At 47.0% G+C, this 17,476-nt stretch overlaps 1 protein-coding gene across 3 annotated transcripts in view; it reads left to right on the forward strand.

The window, feature by feature from the left end:
- adgrl2a (adhesion G protein-coupled receptor L2a) overlaps positions 1-17,476 on the forward strand; it is a 639,330-nt gene that overhangs the window by 409,467 nt on the left and 212,387 nt on the right. For all 3 annotated transcript variants that reach the window (XM_041208140.1, XM_041208142.1, XM_041208141.1), the window contains one exon: positions 14,877-15,090. In XM_041208140.1, coding sequence (XP_041064074.1) covers positions 14,877-15,090 — 214 coding nt within the window. The remainder of the gene's footprint in view (positions 1-14,876; positions 15,091-17,476) is intronic.

The following is a 17,476-nucleotide window of genomic DNA, read 5'->3' on the forward strand; positions in this document are numbered from 1 at the left end:
GTACAAGAAGCAGTCAGTCGAGCAAGAGCTTCACAGAAGGTGAATGACAGTGACTTGGAATGTGGGCGGGCAAGACATTACAGCCACTGTTGGCAGTGGCACCAGATGAGGATTTAATCATGCTCGCCTGGCATTCTCCTTCCCATTACTTTAACATCCATCACCAGAACCGTACTAGAACTGAGAAGTTATGTCTTTCAGGAAATACTGAACAGCTTGGGGGCTCTTCTCTCCAGAAAACAGAAGCCTGAGGGGTGACCCAAAAGAGCTCTTTCAAATCATGAAGGGCTTTGGCAGCTTAGATGTAGAGGTGACACTTTGATTTGTGTGGAGACCAGAATTTGAGGCTAGAAATATAAGAGAATCACTAATAAACCCAATAGGGAATTCAGAGGAAATTCTTGACCCAGAGACCGGTTAGAATGTGGTGCTTGCCATTGCATTGAATGATTGAGGTTAGAGGAAAAGGGCTGGGAGGAGGCTTATGTGGAGCATTAACGCTGACATGGATGATTTGGGCCAAATGGTTTGTTTGTGTACTGTACATTCTATCTAAACACCGAATGTCCCATCAAATGCATTGAGTCCCACCAACAGTTTTGTATGTTTACGATTATGTAAGTTGGAGGATTGAGGACAGACTGTTGGGCTGATTTTAGCTGCTGGAAGCCAGTGAGTGGACAAGAGTTGAGCCTACTGCCAGTGGGTTCTTTCCAATAGAAGGCCCAAACCAAACAACATAGAGGCCTTGGTGGCACACACCAGCGAGCTCAGGAACCAGCCCGGCACTGCGCTGCAGCTTGCATGTTCTACACAAACAACAATGGGAGGATTCACAGGCTGGGCTGGCTCACAGTTGGAAAGAGAGAAAAACTTGCATTTTCAGTGCGCTTTCCACTACCTCAAGATGTTCTAAAGCGCTTTCCAGCCATTGAAATTCTTCTGAAGTACCGTCACTTTTGCAATGTGGGAAAGATGGCAGCTAATTGGCGCACAGTAAGCTCCCACAAGCAGCAGGAGGATGCCCAGAAAATCTGTGATATTGGGTTGAGGGCCAGGGCACCAGTGAGAATGCCCTGTTCCCTGACTGTAGTTTGAATAGCCCCATGAGATCTTTTACGTCCACCAGCGAGGGCAGACAGGGAGGGCCTTGGTTTAACATCTCATTCGAAATGCGGTGCCTATTATGGAAGATGGGAGGAGAGGTGATGGAGGAAATCCTTGGGATGGGTGCGATGGGGGTGAACCTGTTTTAATGGACACCTGCTCCTCCCGGCTCCTGCCAAAAAAAAAAATAATCACCTGGGGCATTTGGTGCGAGGCCTTGATGAAAGAAAATGGTTCCTGAAACTCAGCGATGTTCCATTATAGAACCACCGGGTTGGCCACGCACTGCCCTTTTGGGCCAGCAAGATTGCAATCCTCTGTCCCACAAAGAACACAAATTGCACAGTTTAATCAAGGCACCCACATGACGTTCTTTTAAAGGCTCTGGGAAAATGGTGGGCGGACAGATTGGAGTGGGGCAGGCTGGGTTGGGAGGGAGGTGGGGGTGACGGAGTTAAAATCAGCCCTTAAATTTCACAGCAGGCACCTGCCAGCTTGCAGTGACTCTCATAACTCAACTAATTTTCAGTGAACCCCCCCCCCCACTCCCTGCAAATGTTTAAGCCTTCCCAGGAAAAGAGATTTACCCGTGCTTTTCTTCTGCTTTGTTGCAAAATGGCTTCCTCAAGTCATGACAGGTTTCCAGTCGCTGTAATTATACTTAATCAATCTGTGATGATAAACTCACTGGGAGCAGTAGCATACTGGAAATGTTACTGGACAAATATTCCAGAGGTCTGACCTAATGATTCTGAATGAACATGAGTTCAAATCCCACCCATTGCTGCTGGGAAATTTCAACTCAATTAAGTTAAAAGCTCCTGGAATAAAAAGCTAGCACCTGTAACGGTGGCTGTATCACTTAATGGATTATCATAAAAACCCACCTGTTGGAGTAATGTCCTTTAGGGAAGGAAATCTGCTGTCCTTACCTGGTCTGGCCTACATTTGACGCAACAATGTGGTTGACTCTTCACTGACTTCTCAAGTGCCCTAGCAAACCACTCAGTTCTCAAACAGGCAGCTCACCACCACTTTCTGAAGGGCAATTAGGGATGGGCAATGAATGCTGGCCGAGCCAGTGACACCCCACCCCCATGCTGCGAAAAGTTACTGTAAAATCTTCTCCCCGTGTTCCATGTAAACACTAGGGGTAGTGGAGTAGGGTGGGGTGGGGGGGGGTGTGTGGTTGTGGGGAGCGGTAAATAGAACTTGGTGTGACTTGTAGCACAATTTCCAGTAGCAGTCTGTTGACAGCACAGCGTGTCTGCGTTCCTAGAACCAACAAAGTCCACCTTTCCTCAATTAATCCTTTGGAACATAACATTTTTTTTGGCCTCTGGAGCAAAACACAAGCTTTCGCCAAGTATCCTTCAGGAGCAACATGCTAAAGTTCAGCTCCTCATCCCAGCTGATGTGAACACGACGGCATATTGCGTTTGTCGCCATGAGTATGGATTGAGTCTGGAAAAGCAGTGGAAGGTGGAATAGCGCCCATGGTCAGTCATTAAAGCCGCACATTCGCTGCCAATATTGCCCCGCTCAGTCATTACCACAGATTTATTGGGTATTTGTGGTCTGCAAAATGGCTGCCATATTTTCTTTGTGCATTGCCAGCTGTGCGCTTAGATGTATTCTTGAAGGTTGAATATTATCTCCCCACCTCCAACCAACCAATCAGCCCAGTCAGATAGATTTTTTTTTCTCTCTCTCCAATCTCCAGTGTCATTACAACAAAGAAATGAAAGTGTTCAAAAAAAAGGTTTTTTTTTTTCTCTAATTCCTGGAAACTCCAGGGCAATGAAAGGGAAATGAACTAACTGCACTGCCAAACTAACTGACCAAGTCAATGTATGAGGTATTATTTTGTTTTTGCAAAGCACCAGACTGTGAACAGAGATTCATTAAGTGCGCACAGGGGCTGTAAATATAAATGATTGGACCTTCATCTGAGAGTAAAAACTGGTGCTGACAACAATCATTGTCGGCTGCATACTTAGTGCAGGAAGGCTTGAGAACAATGGCAAAACCCGAGGCAAGTCTCCACTCTATTAGTCTCCCTTGGCCCTTTCCTCTCTTAGCATTGTGTGGACTTTGGTGCACACATTAAGCAAAGCACACACAATACATATCGCCTTTTAGATCAGAGCTGTAATGGAATTGGATGGCCTTTAGCATTGAGTCACATAACCCATCAACCTCCTGGCCGGCGCAGTCTTTTCTGAAAGCTTTTTTCAGGGGAAGGAAACTGAGTGAAAGAGTTAACTTTTGTCCCTCAGGTGCCAGTGTTTGTCAGTATTTGTAATCAAAGAGCTGCATCCCATATTGATTTTTTGTTGTTGTTGTTTTGCTGTCCTGACCTCCCACCAGCTCCTCTGGCCGATTGTCAGAGCACCACCGACAAAATGACTTTAAGTCGCAGGCAAAGCTGTTTTTTTTTGTCTTTTTTCAACTTCTTAAACCGAAGGATCTCAGGAACGTGTCAAAAAGCTATTAACACAAGATTGCCCATTGACACACTGGAATTTCATTCATCTTGCTGTGTGTGGGCCTTTTAGATGTGGTTTGGTAAGAAGCATATTCTATTGATCAGAGGGAGAGAGAGAGAGAGAGACACACACACACACACAAACACGCAATAGTCCAGAGCTTCTAACAGCTATTGATGCAGCTATTTCCACTTGACAGCATGGAGCCCATTCCCAACTCTCCCTCCCACTGGGATTAGCCAATTCGGCATGGAATGGGACTCAGACCTCGAACCTTCTAGGCTGACAGAAAGAATTAATATGCATTTCTGCAGCACCAGTCACAGCCACAGGGTGTCCCAAAATGCTTTACAGCCAATAATGAAAAGAAATAAAGATTTGTATTTATTTAGCACCTTTTACAGTCGGCATCTTAAAAGTACCTTACAGCCAATGGGGTGCTTTTAAAATGTAGTCACTGTTGTAGGAAATGTGGCAGCCAATTTGCGCACAACAAACAATGTGTGAAAATGACCAAATAATCTGTTTTTGTGATTTTGATTGAGGGATAAACTTTGGCCAAGGCATCAGGGATAACTCACCTGGCTCTTCTTCGAAATAGTGCTGTGGCCACTCTTACATCCACCTGAGCAAATAAGATGGGGCCTTGGTCTCATCCAAAAGATGGCACCTCTGACAGTGCAACACCTCCTCAGTACTGCACCGAAGGGTCAGCCTTGACTTTTTGTGCTCAAGTCAATGAAAGACTTCAGTCACTGTTATGGTATACGAGCATACAAACAAGGAGCAAGAGTAGGCCATTCAGTCTGAGTCTGCTGTGCCATTTCATAAGATCATGGCTGATCTGATGGTAACCTGAAATCTGCATCCCACCTACCCCCCTCATCAACCCCTTGCCTAACAAAGAATCTCTCCACCTCTGCCTTTAAAATATCCAAAGGCTCTGCTTCCACCACCTTTTCAGGAAGAGAGTTCCAAAGCCTCACGACCCTCTGAATGAAAAAGTGCCAACTCATCTCTGTTTTAAACGGGTGACTCCTTGGCCAGGATATTGAGGGTTGGGGGGGTGGTTGTGGGGGGCCCTGCTTGCCAGTGCATAAAATGACACGGGATTAAGTCGGGCAGAACCCCCAACATCACCACGCGTCATTTCAATTTTCAGGTCGGCGGAGACGCAGCCGAATCAGCTCTGCACCCGCCGGCCTGTCAACAGCCAATTGAGGCCATTTAAAAACTTAATTCAACGAGTTAACGGACCCGCCCGTCCAACCTTAAGGTTAGCGGGCAGACCGGGAACCCTGGCGGGCTTCAGTAAAAGCATGAAAACCTCATCCACGGGCGAGATGAGATTTCATGAGGGGTTTTTAAAAAATTTAATAAAAGGTTGAATAAAAGTGATGGACGTGTCCCAGCTCATGTGACAGTGTCACACGAGGGGACATGTCAGGGAAATTTTATTTTTGTGCATTGACCGTTTTTGAATTTGGCGTCGATCTCCCTGAGGCAGCACTTAGCCTCGGGGTGGGGGGAAGGGGTGTGAGTGTGCTCTCTCCTGCCCATGTGCGAAAGAGCACGCTGCTGGCTTTGGGAATTCCACCCCCCCTGCTGGCACAGTGAGCACATAGCGCTTCCTGGCAGACATCACGCTGGGCGGGCCTTAATTGGCCCACCCACCTAAAATGGCGGCGCGCCTCCCCAATTGGAGGCACACCCACTCCTGATCATTCCCCGCCCCCCCCCCCAAACGGGTGGGGGAGGGGTGGAATTCTTCCCTTATTTTTAAACAGTGACCCCTAATTCTAGACTAGGGGAAACAGGACGGCCAATTTACACACACCAAGGTCCTTCAAAGTTCAGTGGTATAAATGACCAAATAACCTTCGTTTTTGTTGATTTTGCTTGAGCAATAAACGTGGACTAGGCAAGTCCCTTCATCCAGAAGATCAAAGGTGGTTATAAGTGAATGAGTTGGTCCACAGTGCAGTTTGTTGGGATCCTTGTCAACACATCACCCCCTTTAACGTAATAGCCTACTTTACCTGGATGGTTTCCCCCACAAAGAGCTCAGATAGTGGGAATTGATTGAACATTTTTAATTGGTACAAAGTGTAATTAGTGAGGTGTCGACTGTTCATTGCACTAACCAGTGCAAGCAAATTACAAGTCATCTGCAGCAACCTGATTTGTATACTCCAAACTTGTTGGAATTCTGTTGTATTCTGTTTGTGCTTTATCTTTTATTCTGCCTGCTTTCTCTTGCCCCCCCCCCCCACCCCCCCCACGTTATGTCCTGAGCGTGACAATTTCTCGCTGAGGTACAATTCTGTCCAAGCCTCTTTAAGGACCTGAGCCAAGCACCTGTCAATGAAGTGGATAAAGACTTGGAGGAAAAAAAATACCTGTGGGGTTAAGGGGGTGATGGTGGTGCAGTGGTGATGTCACTGGGCTAGTAATCCAGAGGTTTAGGAGAATGCTCTGGGGACATGGGTTCACCACAGTAGCTGGTGGAATTCCAATTCAGTTAACCAAAAATAACCTGGTTTGTCAGTAATGGTGACCATGAAACTATCATCGATTGTTGTAAAAACCCATCTGGTTCACTAGTGTCCTTTAGGGGAGGATATCTGCCATATTTACCTGGTCTGGTCTACATGTGACTCCAGACCCACAGCAATGTAGTTGATTCTTAACTGCCCTCTGAAGTGGCCGAGCAAACCATTCAGTTCAAGGGCAATTAGGGATGGGAAACTAATGCTGGCCTTATCAGTGACGTCCACATCCAAGAAAGAATAAAATAAAATATTGTTCCATGGTGTGAGTTGCAATAGCGAGTGTCAGAAAAGCTATTCGTCTGCAGATGTACTACAACCAGGTCAGATCTTGTCTTCACCCAGCTTTCATTACGCGCTTGCAGAAAGATTACTGGATAGTAGCTCAGCAGAGAGAGGGAACTGGACAATATGTGTGACTCGGTTACTCGCTAAGCCTTCAGGAGAATTCTCAGCTTTGGTTTAAAAGCAGAATGGGTTAACCAAGGCACTGCCAAAGACGAGGCTCATTCAGCACAGTTCCGGCATGTAACCCTGCAAGATGCTGTTGGCACTCTTAACTAACAAGTTGTAACATTTACATGGAAGTTTAATGTATCCTAAAATTCAATTCGACATTCAATTAGCAAAATAATTGTTTGGTGGAGCCCTAAAGCCTTGTTTACATTGCAGCTGTAAATTATAAAGCAAATTTGTAAATGCTTTTTTCCAAAAGGGAAGCAGGTAAATTACTCCCAGGCCTCCGCAAATGCCTGCCTGTAATTCTGCGAAGGATCAAACAGAGTATCTTAAGCTATGAGTACTGCTCCCCCTCATCACCTGGGGCCAGAGGAGGATCAATAGGAAAGAGGCTGAATAACTGCCTCCTGAAAAACAAGAAGGACATAGGAACAAGAGGAGGGAGGGCCACTTAGCTGCTTGAGCCTGCGCCGGGCCATTCAATCAGATCGTGGCTGATCTGCGGCCCATCTCCACGCAGCCGTCTTTTGCCCCCGGCCTTTGGCTAACAAAAACCTATCAACCTCAGTTTCAAAGTTAACAGTCGCTCCGGCATCAGTTGCAGTTTGCAGAAGAGAGTTCCAAACTTCACCAGCCTTCACGTGTCGGAAGTATTTCCTAATTTCATTTCTGAAAGGTCTGGCTCCAATTTTTTGACAATGCCCCCTAGTCCTAGACTCCCAAACCAGCGGAATTAGTTTTTCCTAATCTACTCTATCTGTTTCCCTTAATATCTTGCAAACTTCGATCAAATCACTCCTTAGCCATCCAACTTCTAGGGAATACAACCATAGTTCTGTTTAATCATTCCTTCTAGTTTAACCCTTGGAGTCCATTTATCCATCTGATAAATCTATGCTGTGCTCCCTCCAAGGCCGAAATATCCTATCTCAGGTGTGGAGCCCAAAACTGCTCACAGTATTCCAGATCTTGTGCTGTACAAGGGGCTTTGTACACCTAAAGCAGGGACTTCTATCCCCTCATATTCTATTCCTCTAGAGTTCCATTGGCCTTTCTGATTCTTTTCTGTACATGCCCATGACGTTTTAACAACCTATGCTCAACGGACTCCTAAATCTCTTTGAACTCCCACTGTTTCTAATTACTTATCGTTCAGAAAGTACCCTCTTCCATTGTTTATAGGTCCAAAGTGGACGCCCTCACATTTGCCTAAATTCAAATCCATTTGTCGCCCTTTCGATAGTCTATCATCATCTCTTTGGCCAGGATTTTCTGTGCGGGAGTGGGCCCTGCACGCCGATGCGTGAAATGACCGGCGGGCGTGCCGATGTCACCGCGCGTCACTCTGATCTCTCGTTCAGCGGACGCGCACTGGAATCAGCTGCCCGCCCGCCGGCTGAAATGTCAAAGGTCTGTTAAGGCCATTAATAAACCAATTCAGCAATTTGACAGGGCTGCCCGTCCAGCTTTAAGGTTGGCCGAGGGGCAGTCGAAGAGCCCAGGCGGCCTTCGCATTTCTCGTGAAACCCCATCCACGGGCGGGATGAGGTTTCACGAAGGTTTTATTAAATTGATAAATATCTGTTAAACATGCCCCAGCTCGTGTGACGCTGTCACATGGGACCTGTGTAAATGTCCCTTTTTTCCACCATTTTTTATTTTGAGTATTGAAACTTTTGAACTTAATCTCCCCGAGGCAGCTCCGTGCCTCAGGGAGGTTTTTGCGCTCTTTCACGCGCAAGCCCGCCCGCGTAAAATGGCAGCCGGCGGCGATCAGCACCCTGCCCGCTCCTGACCGGCCTGCCCGACGGGGGAGAAAATTCCCCCCTTTTTGTCAATTTAAGCATCCGTCAACCCTGCTTATAATGCCCTCTGCCTTTGGATATGTGGCTTTCTATCCCATCGTCCATGTCAACATCCTTCCAACTACAATCCATTTCTGATGGGGTGTCTTCATCTGCACCTTCGCTGATGGCTCAGGAGGTCAACCTGTGAAAGGCAGTTTTTTTGCCATAGCAGCCCCGCATGGAGCTACCGAGTGTTGTTGTGGGTTGTTGTTTTCTGTGTTGGCGTCTGTTGCCAAGCCACTGGTCATCGTGGGGGTGCGTGCCAGCCCACGGGAGGTGTCGCCATTTTCCCCCGTGATCAGCAAGTGACTCCCAGGTGGGATAAACGATGTCAAGCGCCTTCATGTCACGCTTGCGCGCATCCTCGAAGCGGAGCCTGGCCCTGGCTACCTCACCATATATACACAGGGTGTGTGTGACCGTCTTCCATCCTGCAGACGCGTCTGAGCCAATGAAACCGCCTCTGGTTGATGAGTGCTAACAAATCTGGGAGCTCGGCCTTTGAAAGGACTGCCACGTTGGTGATTTTGTTCTGTCAGGGTGTCGTCATAACGCACTGCAGGCAGTGAAGATGGAAATTGCTGGGCTTCCTTTTTCAATAGCTGTAAGTTGTCGTCCATGCTTCACAGCCTTGCAGCGAGGTACTGAGAACACAGGGGGCTAAGGGTAAGCTTGATATTCCATGCGCATTTCGTGAGCTGGCCAAAGGTGGCAGCTGCTTTCCCTATACGTGTATTAAGTTCTGTATCAGGGGACAGATTGTCACCAGTGACCCAAGCAGAACTTGCTAACCACTTCTAGTTATTTAATGCAATCAGGGGCAGAGGTGCAACACCTTGCCCCAAGACAATGGTTTTCTTGACGTTTGTAGTCAGGGAGAACAAGTTACAGACGTGGGAGAGACAGCAGAGCTCCTGTGTGGGTGACTAGTGCAGCATCATCTGCACAGTGGTGAATTGTGAGACACCAACGCAGATCCTTGTGGGACATGGCTGGTCACTTCCTGCCCATTATCCCTACTCTCTTGTCTCCTGCTCCTCAGCCAATTTCTCAGCCAGGTCAAAGTTGGGTCCAATGTTATCGGGGTGAAGCTTCCCCAAGTTATGTGTCGTTGTCAGTGAAATCCCTGAGCCTCTGTCAGTAGCGATGCATTACAGGTGTTCCGAAGCCTCATGGGTTCCCTCCGAGGTCACTTTGCAGCCTTCAGCACATCAGACGGATCTCCTCTCGGCCTTCTCCTGTGCTTTCCAACTGTTTGAACGTCTCCTGCCTTGGATATTTTCTTACCTATCTAATTGTAGCTACAGTTTCTCTTCTCACCCCAACATCCCTGGCGTCCCACAAGGATCCAACCTTGGACGCCTCTTTTTTTTTTCCCTCATCTGTGTGCTGCTGTTTGGACATTACCCGCGGAGATGGGGTCAGCTCCACTTAATTCTCTCACCGCCCCTTGCAACTCCCTTACTGCCTCTGCGCTACCAGTCTGCTTGACCATCGTCTAACCTGGGATGATCCATAGATTCCCCCAGTCAAACATTGGAAAGGTCACAACCTTCAACTCCCTGTGGCCTTGTCACAGAGTCCACCACCCCACAGCCAACACCCGCCCCCCACCACCCCCGGTTCAATGTCTCAGATGGAAGTAAACTGTTTCCAGCCTTGGTAACACTGAGCCAAACTTCCAACTGCACCTAACCTCCTATTTCCCAGCGCCTCTGTAACACCTTCTGCTTCCACCCCTTCTTTGACCCGTCTGCCACGGAACACCTTGTCTATGCCATTGTCACCTCCAGACAAGATTACTTTGTTGCTCTCCTGGAACCTCCAGAAGCATCAACTTGTCCAACTCTCTGCGGCCTGATTCCCATTCCAGACCCTTCCAGGTCTGGAATGGGTCAAACACCTCCAGCCTTACTGACCCACGTTGGCAGCTAATTCCCCAGCACCTTCTGTTTCAATTTTCCGTCCCTGTATTTAATCTGCTCCATGACTTCGCATATCCCTATGTCTATAAGCTTAAGCTCTTCCAGCCTCCGGCCCACAGTCTGCTCTTGGACCTCTGGTCATTTTCTGATCACCCCTTTCGACACCTTATTGCAGCTGACACTTCACCTATTTATGAATTCCCTCCTTAAGCTCCTTTGCCTTCCAGCCTCCTTTCCTCCTTTAAGCTCACCTTTTTGATCAAACCCTTGTTCAAGCTCTCAATTTTATCCATCGGCTTGCTATTTTTTTCTCGCGCCTTGTGAAGCATCTCACATGTTTCCCTATACGGTAGCCCGGTGGGTGGCACTCGCACCTCTGAGAGGTGAGCTCGAGTTCCATTTCAGCAACTTGAGCACAAAATCTAGGCTGACGCTTCCAGTACAATACAGAAGGAGTCCCACATTGCTGGAGGCGCTGTCTTTCGGATGAAGTGTTAAACCCTCTCAGATGGACACGAGATCCCACAAAAAATATGTCAAAGGAGAGCAAGAGAGCTGTTCCTCTGACGTTCTGGACAATTTTTAATCTCTCAGCCAACTTCGTCAAACAGCTAATCTGCTCGTTATCGCATTGCTATTTGTGGGAGCTTGCTGTGTGCAAATTGGCTGTGGGCCAGAATTTTATATTGATTGGGTGTTGGGCACGCCTGACCCGAACGCAAGTGAAATTGCACAAAATGGCGTCGGGCGTACATCCCGGTGTCATCAAACATGCGAGCAATAATGAGTTCGGCAGGCGTGCGCAGAATCAAGAGGCTTGCCTGCCGACAATTAAAGGGCCAATTGAAGCCATTAGAAGCCCTATTGTCCACAATTTTCTGTTGCCCGTGCAATTTCATGCTCATCACATGAGCAGGCAGGCAGCCTGTTTTTAACGAAACCTCATCCAAGGGCAGGATGAAATATCCGGGGTGAAATATAATAAAAAAAAGATATCTGGGGGCTGATGTATTTTTGAGCTCTGCTGTCAGGCACTTGAATGTGTTGCAGAGACACAGTTTTTGGTGCATTTTTTTTTCTTTTCATTTGGCCTGTCCAGGTTTACAGCTCCGCCGCAGCTGTCTGCCTTTAGCAAGCTCGCGGGAGCTCACCTGCACCCTCACTGTTGTTGGCGCCTGCCATCTTCCCACCACCCCCCCTCGGGCAGCGCTGAGGCTTTCTCAGCATGCCTTTCACATTGGTTCGCCGTTAACTAGCCAGCCAGCATGAAATTGCTTTGGGAGTCCGATCGCTGGCAGAAGGGCATTTCACATCCGCTCCTGGGCCCACTGACTTGGCACACACGCCAAGCGTGAAATTCAGGCCTTGTGGTTTCCTACATTACAACAGTGACTGCACTTCAAATAATACTTAACTGGCTGTAAAGCGCTTTGGGGCATCCTGAAAAGTTTTACATTCACGTCCTTTCTTTCCCTAAATGCTTGATCTTGCTGTTAATGTGAAAGCCTTTTCTAAGACCCTCACAGCGGCATAGGGAAACTGATTCCAAATCAGCAAGACACCTGGAAGAGGCTGCAAAGGCTCGGCTACGGCTGAACATTTCCACTGTAGGAAATTGTGGTCATGTCAGTCTCTGTTGGATGTCGTACAGCGCAGTGTATCAGTACGACCAGTCTGGTTCAAATCTGCTTTCAATTTCCAACCATCAGAGACTAAGTAAAGTGAAGTGAGAACTGAAATTAAATCTGGACGTGAATCCAAGCTGCTGGGGAAGGGAGTGGACTTCATCACAACCAAAACAAACATAGCCTGCACAATTTGGGAGACTTTTTAGAAATGGCGACAGTAGTTGGCTACAGTAGTTTTTACGCAAGAAACTCAGGTCCATTACATATCACCACACACACTGGCCTCCCTACACAGGACCCTCCTTGATCAAGGGTATGAGAACAGGGTCAGTATATTAGGAGGGTAAGATCAGAAGGGCCGAAAGGCCTTGTTCAGGAAATGGCAGAAGAGTGGAATAAATACTTTGCAGCAATCTTCATGGTAGAAGGTGAGGTTGACACAAGGAGTCTACAGAGGGATATAGGCAGGTTAAGTGAGTGGGCAAAAACTTGACTGGTGGAATACAATGTGGGAAAATGTGAGGTTATGCACTTTGACAGGAAGAATAGAGGAACTGAATGTTATTTAAGTGGAAAAAGACTGCAGAAAGTTGCAGCACAGAGGGATTTGCAGGTCCTCATGCACAAATCCCAAAAAGCTGACATCCAAGTTCGGCAGGTGATAGGGAAGGCAAATGGAATGTTGGCCTTTATTTCAAAGGGAATGGAGTATGAAAATGGGGAAGCCTTGCTAAAACTAGCCATTTGGGCTAAAATCACTCCTGAAACCTTCTCATGTTCACAATGTTCTTATTTTAAATAAGTTCAAGAGCTGACCTCCCATTTATTTCTTTTGGTTATCACCTTAAATTTCTGTCCTCCGAGCCACCAGTGGAAAGGATATGTCACTAATGAAAAAGCCAAATACCGCAGATGCTGGAAATCTGAAATGAACTACAGAAAATGCTGGATACACTCAGCAGGTCCAGTCTGCCAGCACCTGGGGAGAGAAACAGAGTGACAGTGTTTCAGGCCAGTGACCAAACTGATGAAAGTTCATCAACCTGAAACATTAACTCTGTTTCTCTGCTGCCTGACCTGCTGAGGTTTACCGGTACGTACTGTTTTTATGAAGGATCTGTCACACTTTAGATTACTGCAACCCTTGATGCTCTGAAGAGCTCCATCAGATCACGCTGCAACCTTCTCGATTTGCACAGAGGAAGAGAAAACTTCTTAAGCCTTTCATCCTAACCATTACTCCTTATCTCCGGTAGCACCCAAGGGAGTTTATACTTCACCTTCTCCACTGCTTTTCTGTCCTTGCTATAATGTGAAGCCCAAACATAATTCGCATATTCCAACTGAGGCCAAACTAAGGCCATCTACAAGCTAAAATATTGGCTCTAAGTATCAGGCTGCGTTTTACTTGGTCTGCTACCTTTAATGACCAGTTTATTGGCAGGTCCCGTTCCCATGATGTCCTTCAAAGCCTTCTCATTTAAGTTGCGTTCTCTTTGGCTAACTTTTTTTCCAAAGCCAATTCGACTGCAAAATGCATTCTTCAGCTGTCTATTTATCCAGCTTGTCCGCACATGTCCTGTTCACAACCCCCCAATATCTGTCGTTCCTTCAGTCACTTGGTAGGAAGGAGCTTGAATATTGCTGAAAAGAGAGACATGTTGCTGAAGCTTTTCATCTTGCACTCATCAGGACAAATGCAAGAATGACAAATTTCAAATGATCACAATTGATACTACTGGAGAACAGTAGCATAAATTGTTCCGATCATTTAAAATTTGACACTCTTGCATTTGTCCTCTTGAGTATAAGATGAAAAATTTCAGCAACATGTCTCTCTCTTGGCAGCGAAGTTCTTTCAGTTCTTTAATGAAAAGGAGAATTGGGTGGGGTGCAGAACAGGCAGCTGATCTGATTACCACCCGTTTTTATACTGTGGCCAAAAGTTAAGTTTATCCCTTTGATTGTACGTATGTGGTGCATAAGCAAGAGAAGGTCCCTGGGAATGGGGAGATGTGGTGGGTTTTTAAATGTTATATCATGGATGTGGGTGTCGCTGGCAAGGCCAGCATCTATTGCCCATCTCTAATTGCCCTTGAGAAGGTAGCGGTGAGCCACTGTCTTGACCCACTGCAGTCCCACACGGACTCCTGTTGACTGTCCTTCACCACATCTTTTTGGACCAAGAAATTTCAGGTACTCCACCCTTAGGTTTCTAGCCTCAAGCCATATCTCTGTAATCATGGTCACATCCTTCTTTCATTCCATTTTGCCGTGGAATTTTATTGAATGCTTTTCTGAAAATGCATGCAAAGGGCATCCAACTATTCCCATTGTTAGTTTCTTTTATGAAGAGCTCCATGCCGTTAGTCAAGCCTAAAACTTCTTGGTGGTAGATTCACCTTGTGTCCAAGTGCTACATGACTATTCCACCCACCCTCCTGCTCCATTTCCCTGAACGCTTTGAATTACAAACTCAGCAGGAGCAACCCCTTCCAATATCAGAGGCAAGTGACAATTCCTTCACGTATAAGTCTATACGATGGTTGGTCTCAAATTGCACATGTGTATACATGCATTTTCCAGGAGGGCAGAACAGTTTTGAGGGGCTGAATGGCCAATTCTTCCTATTCCTGTGACGTTGGGCAATATATGGGAGCAGGTACGCTGGCTTTTTTTTTCATTTGTCTCCCCCCCCCACCCAACTGTCCTTCCCTAATGCACCCCACCATGCCCCCAGCCCTTGGCTTTGATGAGCCAGGATCATCAATGAGAATTGAGGGTTTCTCTTTTGCTGTTGCTAGGTTACTGATGTTGCCATTGACCAATAGCAGACTCTCATCACAAACAAAATCTCCGTTGTGTTTTCCAGGTTTCAGCCGAGCTGCCTTGCCCTTTGGGCTGGTGAGGAGGGAACTGTCCTGTGAGGGCTACCCCATTGACCTCCGCTGCCCAGGAAGTGATGTCATCGTGATCGAGAGCGCCAACTATGGTCGGACGGATGACAGGATCTGTGACGCTGACCTGTTCCAGATGGAAAATGTGCAATGCTACCTCCCAGATGCCTTCAAAATCATGACACAGAGGTACAGTGCATCACTTAGTCTAATATTCAAATTTTGCCAATTAACTGGTCCAAGTGCCAGTCTTATGACGCGGTGGGTCATGCTTTCACCCCTGAAGCCATAAGGTCATAGATTCAAGTCCCACTCCAGAGACTTGAGCACAAAACCCAGGCTGATACTCCCAGTGCAGTGCCGAGGCGGTGCTGCACTGTTGGGGGAGCTGTCTTTCAGACGAGAAGTTAAACCAAGGCCTTGTCTGCCTTCTTGGCTGGATGTGATAAATCCCATGGCACTGTCTCAAATCAGAGCAGAGGCATTACCCCTGGTGCCTTGGCAAATATTTATCCCTCAACCAACATCGTTAAAGTATATTATCTGGTCAGTATTTCATAGCAGTCTGTGGGGGTTTGCTGTGCGCAAACTGGCTGCCTCATTTTCCTCCTTTACAACAGTGACTACACTTGGAAAAGCTTTCACCCTTGACTGTAAAGCGCTTTGAGGTGCCCTAAGATCATGAAAGGTGCCATATACATTCAAGTACATCATCATATCCAGGTCCAACAGGATTGTAAGTTAGAGAAGTAAATGACCTATGGATTTTTGCTAAATGAAGTCAGATAGTCTTTTCGAGGTGTAAAAAAAGGAACGTTTGGCCAATTGGAGCTGTTAATTATTCAGAATTTTTCCTGTCTCAGTGTGCTGCCAACGATTTTGCAATATATTGAACGTTTGAAAATGCAAAGAGCTTGGGATGGGTTTTCTCCCTTTTTATTTCTAGACGCCTCCTCGTGAAAGCTGTGGCAAGAGAAACAGATTCTCTGACTAGCTCCCTCACACTTGCTTCCTGAACGTCACTTGGTGGTTCAGGGCTTGCAGTCAATTTGGCCTGTAATGGCCTGGCATCCTGGGCAGCCTAGACCGCCCAGCAGGATTCAGTACATAACACGGCTAATTGCCCTTTCTTAGCATCTTCAATGTGGGAAAAGGTCATGAGATGGAGCGCCATGTCGAAACAAAACCTGGCACTGAGCCACACAAGGGGATATTGGCCGGGATTTTCCGGCCCTCACGGCGGTACCCGCGCGCCATTCAAATGCTCGTTGGCTTTGGCAGGACCAGAAGTTCCCGCTATCAGGAGGGGCCGGAAAATTCCAGCCATTAGGGCAGGTTCGTCATAGGCGGGGGATTTAAGCGACACCTTAAAGGAGCGTAAAGAGACCTGGAGATATTTAGGGAAGGAATTCTGGAGCCGAGGGCTCAGGCAGCAGAAGGCACACCCAGCAATGGTGGAGCAGTCAGGAGCAGGAACAGTGCCCCCACCCTCACTTTATTCCAGGGGCACAGAATTCAACTGGTAGTGACCGTCAAGGGCCTCAATGCAGACCAAGGATTGACCTGAGACTTTCCAGGCCTTTAAGACTGAGTATATGGCTCCCTTAGCAGCTGAAGCAGTGGGGAAGGGATGGGGGGAAAAGGGGGAGGCGGATGTATTTACCATCTACCTTTTTGACATCAAGACCTTTATGGGGGAGATTCTTGGTTGCTCTGCTTTTCCCAAGTGACCCTTCTTCCAAATCCCAGCAGCGCAATTTTGCTCTTTTTAAAAAATCAACCCCCCCCCCCAAAAAAACAAAAAGTTTACACTCACGAACGAGGTAATTATGCAAGATTTAGCTGCAGAAAAAAGTGCATGTTAATGGACACATGCAATTAATGGAAAGCGGACTAATTCAATAAAGCAAACATTAGCATTAAATGTATTTTAGCCACTTGTGTAATCAAAATGCAACATCGCTCAGCTCCTGGGAAATTTATGGCAATTTGATTTGAAAAATGTGACAGTTCTGAGTGATTTTTCACTTCAGTTCTTTAATTTGGATGGTAAAATTATTTTTTTTTTTAAAAAGGACTCCCAACACCCTGAGTGATTCAAATGTATACACCACTAGCCCGTGCCAGCACAGCACTGCGCTTATGGAGTCCAGTGGAGTTTTGCCAGCTCTCCCCTGCAATACATCAATGTCTGTCAAACAACAGGATCTGTTTCATCTTTTTTAGATTTTGGCACAAAGCACTTTTTATTGCAGTTAAACATTAAGGAATTAATTTTAGAATACGTGTCTGAATGCAGCTTGGCGCCAGTCTAGGTGGATCCCACGGCTGTCATCTTTAATCCCATTTTGTAAAGTACAAAGCCACTCTTCCCGCATTTCACGTGTGCCCCCACCCCAGCCCCACCCCCACCCCCTGCCCCACCCTTCTCTCCCCGCACCCCGCCCCCTCCCTCCCTCAATCCCTTGCTAGTCGTAGAGGTCAGGTGAGGTGCTGCGACAAAGGTGAGCTCACCCGCTTCACCCCACATGGAGACATGGGCCCAACAGAGCGGCACGAGGATCACTTATGCGTC

This window comes from Carcharodon carcharias, chromosome 16 (genome assembly GCF_017639515.1).
Source record: "Carcharodon carcharias isolate sCarCar2 chromosome 16, sCarCar2.pri, whole genome shotgun sequence".
Lineage (NCBI taxonomy): Eukaryota > Metazoa > Chordata > Chondrichthyes > Lamniformes > Lamnidae > Carcharodon > Carcharodon carcharias.